The sequence below is a fragment of the Opisthorchis viverrini genome, assembly GCF_000715545.1.
Source record: "Opisthorchis viverrini unplaced genomic scaffold opera_v5_67, whole genome shotgun sequence".
Lineage (NCBI taxonomy): Eukaryota > Metazoa > Platyhelminthes > Trematoda > Opisthorchiida > Opisthorchiidae > Opisthorchis > Opisthorchis viverrini.
In genome coordinates this window covers 1,836,928-1,844,909 of record NW_008751722.1, presented here as the reverse complement: position 1 = coordinate 1,844,909, position 7,982 = coordinate 1,836,928, and the positions used below count along the sequence as shown (strand labels likewise).

At 48.0% G+C, this 7,982-nt stretch overlaps 1 protein-coding gene across 1 annotated transcript in view; it reads right to left on the bottom strand.

The window, feature by feature from the left end:
- The window catches only part of T265_04176 (hypothetical protein), a gene marked incomplete at both ends in the record, with an annotated part of 57,212 nt that overhangs the window by 47,305 nt on the left and 1,925 nt on the right, over positions 1–7,982 (bottom strand). The window contains 4 exons of the mRNA XM_009168846.1: positions 6,864–6,971; positions 7,125–7,205; positions 7,242–7,337; positions 7,373–7,477. Coding sequence (XP_009167110.1) covers positions 6,864–6,971; positions 7,125–7,205; positions 7,242–7,337; positions 7,373–7,477 — 390 coding nt within the window. The remainder of the gene's footprint in view (positions 1–6,863; positions 6,972–7,124; positions 7,206–7,241; positions 7,338–7,372; positions 7,478–7,982) is intronic.

Below are 7,982 nucleotides of genomic sequence, written 5' to 3'. Positions count from 1 at the left end.
CGCCACCACAACTCCACCCGGCGCATCATCCGACGCCAGGTGAAACAGAGTGTCCGCGCAGACCGAGAAGCTTGGTGGACCCGAAAGGTCGAAGAAGCGGAAGATGCAAAGAATGCTAGACGAACCTTATGGTTGTAGGGCAGTGAAGCATCAGTGCCAACACTGATGTTGCTGCTGCTGCTGCCTCTACCCGCAAGCTCTCAGTGAACGATATATTCGCCAACCAACTCCACTATGTTCGGCGATGTACAGAAAGACATCATGGCCGTTTCCCTTTGTGGGAGCGAACGCCAGGATCACTGTTCACAATATGCTGCACCAAATAAGTTAAAAGGTCAAAACTGATAAGTGTGCAGTCGGGTGGAAATGCCTGTTCTTGGCTGGATACATGTTGATAGCCGTCTCTGCGCGATTCATTTTGCAACGTCTGTGAGAAGATCGCAAGAAAGTGAGGTTGGTGGTGCATTGTTTACTGCCTACTTACACTCCAACAGATTGTAGCTCTGAATATGCCAACGACGGCTTCTACTGCGCTTTAGGTGATCATTGGGGTGAGATAGCTCAAGTGGTTAGAGCACGAATTTACTGACCGGAAGTTCCGTGGTTTGAACCCTGTCTAGGCTTGGGCAGCCTGACAAGATCCCAGCCCTCATGCGACCTTCGGGTGGCATGGAAATTAGGCACCGAAAGTGCTACAGCTTAACGATTTTTTGTGATCCTTTACAATGGGTTAAAAGCTTAAATATCATTATGGTTGCTGGTGAAATGATCGTTCCGGTAGGTAGACTGAGCTCTAGTGGCGTCCAAATGAATGATCGTCATCGGTTGGATGCAAGAGAGACGGACAAGGGGAATCGTCTATATCAGATGGGTGCCGATCACAGACCATCCATTTGTAGTACCGATTTCCGAAACCGCGGTAATCGCTTAGCGTGATGTCCACTAACGAACCAGTCCTGAATCCAACTACACCACATCGCCGTCAGTTATTGGTAGCGAGGGTCGATCACTGGCCTGCCGCTCCTTCTGGAATACCGGCGTAGACCCCGGTCATCCATTTGTCCGTTGTCACTTTTTACTGCGCTTTTTCAGGTCTGAGCAGGAAACGCGCACACCTCGCTTAGCCATTGACGAAAAATAAAACAAACCTAATAGCACCAGCTTTCCGAGTGCCTACCGGTTGGTCAGACGTGGGATATTGGTAGCCACTAGGAACACAACTCGAAAAGCTACTCAAAGCCGGAAATTGCGTTTACGGTATAACCTAGCTATTCTCATCCAAACGTTGGATTTCTGATAGGACTGTGGTTTTGTTGGAAGCCTAGCGACAGATTCCTCCTGACCGCAAGCACAACTCAGTCCAACACATCACTCAACGCCAGGTAAAACCGAGTGTCCGGGAAGACCGAGAAGCTTGGTGGACCGTAAAGGCAGAAGAAATGGAAGATATGAAAAAAGCTGGAAACACTCGCCGATTGTTCCACTTGATTCGTTCGACTGGTCCTCGGAAGGCCCTTGTCAGTGAAACTATAAGGGAACAAAAGGGCTTTCTGATAAACAGCGAAGGAGAACCTATGGGCACAGTACTTCGAACAGCAATTCAGCCGGGCACCTGTTGCCTCAAATTAGGAATCCTGCCATTCAGCAGAAACATGGACAGTAAATATGCAGCCTCCTTCAACCTTAGATTCCGAGTGAACATCTTTACCCAAGCGTCATTGTGCTGCTGGCACTGACGACCTAGTCTGCGGTGAATTCTTCTGTCTAGTCAGTGGTTAGAGCGCGAATTTACTGAACGGAAGGTCCGTGGTTCGAACCCGACCTCTGCATTTCTAATTTCCCTATCTACGCTTGGGCCACCTGGTAGTACCCCAGTCCTCGTGCTTGCTTCGGATGTCACGGCACCAAGGGTACTACAGTTGAACTAGCCTATTTGGGTCTATCTGGGAGATAACTGGGTGAATCGATAATAGTGCCCATTTTCAAAAAGGGTACTCTCAGTGAGTGCATTAACCACCGGTCAGTTTGACTGTCGTTGTAACAGGCTTCTGAAATTACTAATTCCCAGGAGTCTTACGGCGGCACGCGAACGATTGATTCGTGAACATCAAGCGAGATATCGGCCTGGCAGAGGCTGCGTCAACCACAACTTCGCACTCCGTCAGGTGTTAGAACATCATATGTACACACTGCACACATTATTGGGGTTCCTTGATTTCAAGGATGCGTTTTATTGCTAATCGGCCGGTGCTGTTAACAAGATTTTTTCAACACGGTATGCCCCAGAAGTTAGTGAACATAATCTGGTCCCAATATTCATATACTTATGGACGTGTGTATCGCGAACTCTCGAAAAGCTTCGCTACATAAAGTGGGGTCTGACAAGGATGTCTAACTCCTCCCGTTCTCGTTCAAATTCATCATTGTCAAAATAATGACTTAAACGTTGGAAGGTCTTCAAAACCCCGGAGTTCAAATTGTTGCTGAAGGGAATATTGCGAGATGGTTTGTGCGGACGAGCTCGCCCTCATCGTTGAAGACGAAGTACAAGCCCTGTTGAGTAAAATAACCACCATCATGTCATCTTTCAGCAACTTCAAAGTGCAAAGTCATGCTTCATAACATGCATTTTCTGAACAAACCCCTGAAATTTCAAGAATCGATGGGGGTAACGGAGAATTTTGCATACCTCGGTAGTAGTAGTAGTATTAGCTCTGACGGACGTGTGCCTGGTGAAGTCGGTGTATGAATCCTAGAGGCCCGAAAACATGCCTACTAATTTGCCTCACTTACGACGTTAAAAAGGCATGTCACTGGGTCTCAAGGGTCGCGTGTACTGGGCTTTAGTAAGGGCTGTGTGACTGTGATTGCGAGACATGCTCCCCATGGAGGAATGGTGTGGGGCGTCTTCAGGTTTTCTATCACCGACGTCCCAGAAGCATTGCTGGTGTCAGATTCCTAATGAGGCGATTAGAAAAGAGGCATTTGATTCTATAATGGGCGACTCAATGGCGGAAAACACCAACCAACATCAACTGCGGTTGCCGGCGATTTGGAGGTGAGGTAGATAGCCGCACATTGAAGGCGGTGGTTGATATAATTGATGCGCGAATACACGGTCGTCATGGGACTTTTCATTAGGGAGACTGGGAGGGGAGCCATGGAGTGAGGGCAATCGCTTGGATGCATGAGCGCAACTGAGGAAACGACTGAGCCGCGTCTGACAATATCATTGTCCTCATCATGGACAGCATGATATTGGTGTTCAACACTGATGCTCCGCTGTCCTACAGCCAAGGATTTATTCGACAGCTTTACTGTGAGGAAATAAATAAAGGTGGACAGGGAAGGGACTTAGCGCTACATTGCTACGATCATTCCGAGGCGCCTGCACCTCCAGGCACTCATCAAGTCAATCTAAATAGAAGCTGACAACACGAACAACAGTGACATCGATTAGCAATGATATCTTGCAGCGTCCCCAACAAGGGGGCTCACACGGTTCCCATCCTGGTAGGCGAGTAGCACCAAAAGCAACCAAACGTTTCGTAATCTCTTTCATACCCCTTTAACAGGTCACCTCTCTGCTTCCGCCACGCTGAATCGGGAACGAAAAACAGCACTTTCTTTGGCAAATGATGGTTCGGCACATGCAATACATGGCCTAACCAACGCAGCTTCTGTGCACATTCTTCAATGGAAGTTTCCGTTGTACAACCAAAAGCACGACCCAAAGCTGTCACCTTGTCGTGGTGGTCGGGCTTCTGTGCTGCAATGACCCTGTAGGTTATACTGGCTGGAACTCAGTTTCTAAAGGTTCAACCATGCCAGGAGGGCCAACGGAGAGAAGCCCGACAAAGAACAGCGAGTACTACGAGTAATCGCATTACGAGGCGGTCTGGAGGTAAAGTCGTACTGTCCTCTGCGACAGGTGTGTGAAGGCAGTGGGGCGTTTCCATCAGGCGACCAACATGTCCATATTTATGGAAGCAGCGATGCTGCCTTTCCCCGAGGAAGGACAGGTTAGAAGAGGTCGACCCCAAAAACCGCAAACTCCGATCGCCCCACGGTTGACCGTGATCGCCGGCGAATTATCCAATACGGTCGAAATACTTTTACAACCAAAGATCCCAGTTCTGCTCAAAAGTCACCTGCTGTGCGCAGCCGCATCAGAAGTGAGACTGCGCCCCAAGCCAGCTCGGCACTTTACAGCTAGGTACGTCAGACAATTGAGTCATTGGCTCCGGGAAGGGTCCCCCAAGAAAACCCTAACAACCGCTGTTTCGCGGTCCAGAATCTTGAGTCAGAGGCTAGGGTCAAGGTCCCCGAACAAAACCCTACATCCTCCCACTGCCTTGTGGGTCAGACTTTTGGGTCAAAGGCTCAAAGTAGGGTACCTCAACTAAACTCACTTCTTCGGCCTGGGCAACGGGGAAGTATCATTTGCCCCTGCAGCACTTCACTCGCTGACGTTCTCCCCCATTCCCTCCCAAACCACCGTACAATGCAGTGCAATGAACCCATCTCAACCATCGCCCAGAAAATAAACCAAAATAATCACTTACTAACCTCAAAAGATCTGATTCACGTTGCAGCATTTAATGCCCGTACTCTATGTCGAATCCGGCAACAGGCATACCTTGTGGAAACCTTACTGTCCCTCTCTATCGATGTGTATCCGAAACACGCTTACAAGATCCCACTTCGATCGTGCTCTTCAAGCCACTTAGGACGAGCCCAGATGTTCCACATTTCACCCTTCGGTTATCTGGTGATTCTGACGCAATGGCTCGTGGTATCTACACTCATCCTCAAGGCTGAAAACAGTTTACTGAACTGGATCCCAGTATATGGTCGCCTTAGCGCTGTGGGGTTGTCTGGCTCAATTAAGATTAACGCAGGTCGATGCGGCAAACGGTTTCGTTTGTCGTATCAGCATACGCTCCAACGAATAGCATTTCTGAGACTGAAAAGGACGAGTCTAATCACGATCTGTCACGACTGCTTCGGTCGGCAAGAACGGATATAGCAATTCTAGCCGGTGATATGAATGCCCAAGTTGGACGACTAAGTCCGAAAGAAGCACAGTTAGGTGGTCAATTTGGAGTCAATGCTGAGCGTACGGATAACGGAGAGCGGCTTCTTCAGATGTGTGCACAGCATCGTCTGTTCCTGGCCAGTACGAACTTCCAACACAAACGCACACACCGAGTTACCTGGAGGCCACCTACCACCAGACAGTCGTGGACTCAATTGGACCATATATCTATCAGTTGCCGATGGAGAACCTCAGTTAAGGATTGTCGTTCCTTCTGGGGCACGCAACTGGACTCTAATCACGCCATCGTGTGGGCTCACTTAGCGATTCGCTTTCAGCCAGCACTACGTGTGCCGAAAAAGAGCAGCTCCGTTCATTAACCTCGACAAGTTACCGTAGCCAAGGAGTATCGAGCTGATCTGGCTGGAAAGCTACTAGAAACGCACAGTCATGTGGACGACGGAGATTACTTAGAGTCTGAATGGATGTGAGTCAAAGAAGCAATGCTATCGACTTTCATAGCTATTAGTGCAGCCAATCTGACTCGACTCAGTGAACGCTGGATATCTTCGAAATCAGCAGATGTTATTGCTGCTAAAAAGGTCATACCAGGCACTAGCGATTATGATTGCGCACGCAGATCCCTCAGGAGCTTAAGGAATGACAGAGGACGCTCGTGGATTTCGAAGGCCCAGGAGATGGAGAAGGCTTTTCCTGCAGGCAACAGCCGCGCCGTTTGAACTGATCCGACCAACGGGTCAAAAGAAGACAGGTGTCAGCGAGACAATACGTGAAAAAGACGGAAAAGCAACTCATCCCCTCAATCGCCGTCTTGAGCGGTGGGCTGAGCACTTCCAAGAACAGTTTACCTGGTCTCCTTCAGCACAACCACCGGAAGAACCAAGCAGGCCCGAATGGAACATTGACAACCACCCACCATCAGCAACCGAAATCCAGAGCGAGATTTTAACTCTGAGGCGCGACAAGGCACCTGGCCCGGATGGTCTACACCCCGCGCTCTTCAAAGAAGGTAGCGAGGTATTCTTGAATAGTCTGACCACTGTACTGCAGAATATTTGAAACGAAAACGGAATACCAGCCGAATGATGCTCCTCGACTGTCATTCCAGTTTTCAAAAAGGTAGCAAGAACGTCATGCGAAAACTATCGTGATGTCAGCCTGATATATGTCGCATCTAAGATGCTCTCTGGCATTATTTTGGGCAGACTGATGGACAATCGGGAGCGACAGATTCGTGAGAATCAAGCACGGTTTCGTACAGGTCGAGGAGTTATCGACCATATCTTCACCTTGAGACAAAAATCTTGAACAGCGCCCTGGTACCCAGGCAGGTGGTTTCCTTGGGATACCCCATCTTGATCCTTTGGCTTATGAGAAAATGGGAGTGTAGGGTTTTATTCCGGGGCCCTAATCAGTCTTTGAGTCAGAAGTTGGATCCACAAGGAAATCCTGTTCGGAGCCACTGACTCACTAGTGTGAACCCAGTTGGTTACAAAGGACCGGTCTATCCTGAGAAGGCTAAGCAGTCAAGACCGACCATGAATCAGGAATAACCTCACTATTCCACTATGGTTTACCGCAGCGGACAGTCACATAAGGGAATTTACTGAATCGAAGAGGTTAAAAAACAACCATCCCTCTACTAGCTGATCGGTTTACTTGAAAGGTTACAAGTGCTCGCAAACACATGGCGGCCTTCATGAAAGACAGCCAAAGACACGCTCTATAAGATACTCCAGAATACAATAGCATGCTGGGTTTTATATGCAAAACTAACGGTCAGAACTAGTAAAGAAAAACATACCAGAGATAAGACATCATTATACAGATCCATCGCCAGGTCCTGAGTCATGAAGCATGACAACCCAGATAGTGCCACCCCGGCATCGTACATATTTGCGCTGCACAAGTCCTAAAGATCGTGTAAGTGCACGAATAGCAGACATGCCTTGCGAATTAGATTGGTGGCCAGTAATAACACATCTGAACCAGGACGAAAACTTTGAGAAGCGGACAGATAGCCGATACGCTGCAAATAATCACGCAATAAAAATATGACACTTACTTTGAACGTGAATTTTGGGGAGCTCATGACTTCCACCGTATTAAACATGGCCCAGCTGATATCATATCCGAGCATTTGTAACTAAAAAATAAGCCTATAAAAAACACTGCTGTTTACATATATGAGCTTTGATACAGCATTGGATTTTGAAGGAAACGAGCCCTGCTTAAGCTCGTTCTTTATTTCTTCTAAGCATTCGCTTATGTATTTCACCTGCTATAATAAGAATAGCATGACGGACGTCGTACCTCATCGTTTTTGTGATTTCTGATACCTCGGACAAGATCCTGCATATTTTTGTCCAACACACGTTCAATCGTGCCCCTGACAGCCAGGAGTGCCATCCTCAGTGGCTGCAGACTATAGAGGTCTTCCGGCAGGTAGACGACACCTCAACTAATGCGTGAGTGCGATCAAGGTCAGTTCAATCCACTACATCCAATGGGTGACAGTCAGGCAGTTCGCTTAGCTGAGCTGGGCGTTTTGGTTGCAAGTATGATAGTAGGTGCTTGATTTGTGTTGAAATGCGCTGAGGCTCAAAGTACAATTGTAATCGAATCGCAGTTATGTTTTCACAAAGTGCTTACCACCAAAATGCCCAGCTCCGTGATCAAAACAACGGCCATCATTGTTAAATCAGCGTCTGCTATTCCCTCACCTTTTAAAGCAACACAGGCTTACGTGTGAGCATGAGGCTGGTAGGGTTTAGAATAAGATCCGAAGCTAGTGGATACTGTTTGCAGTTACCGGAACGTTAGCAATAGTAGAGGATCAGGTGTCCCATATCGTTGCGCGGTACGTTCGAATTCGGTTTCGTATTTCCCTCGTGTAAATTCGTGAAAGAATTTTTCCGTTGTT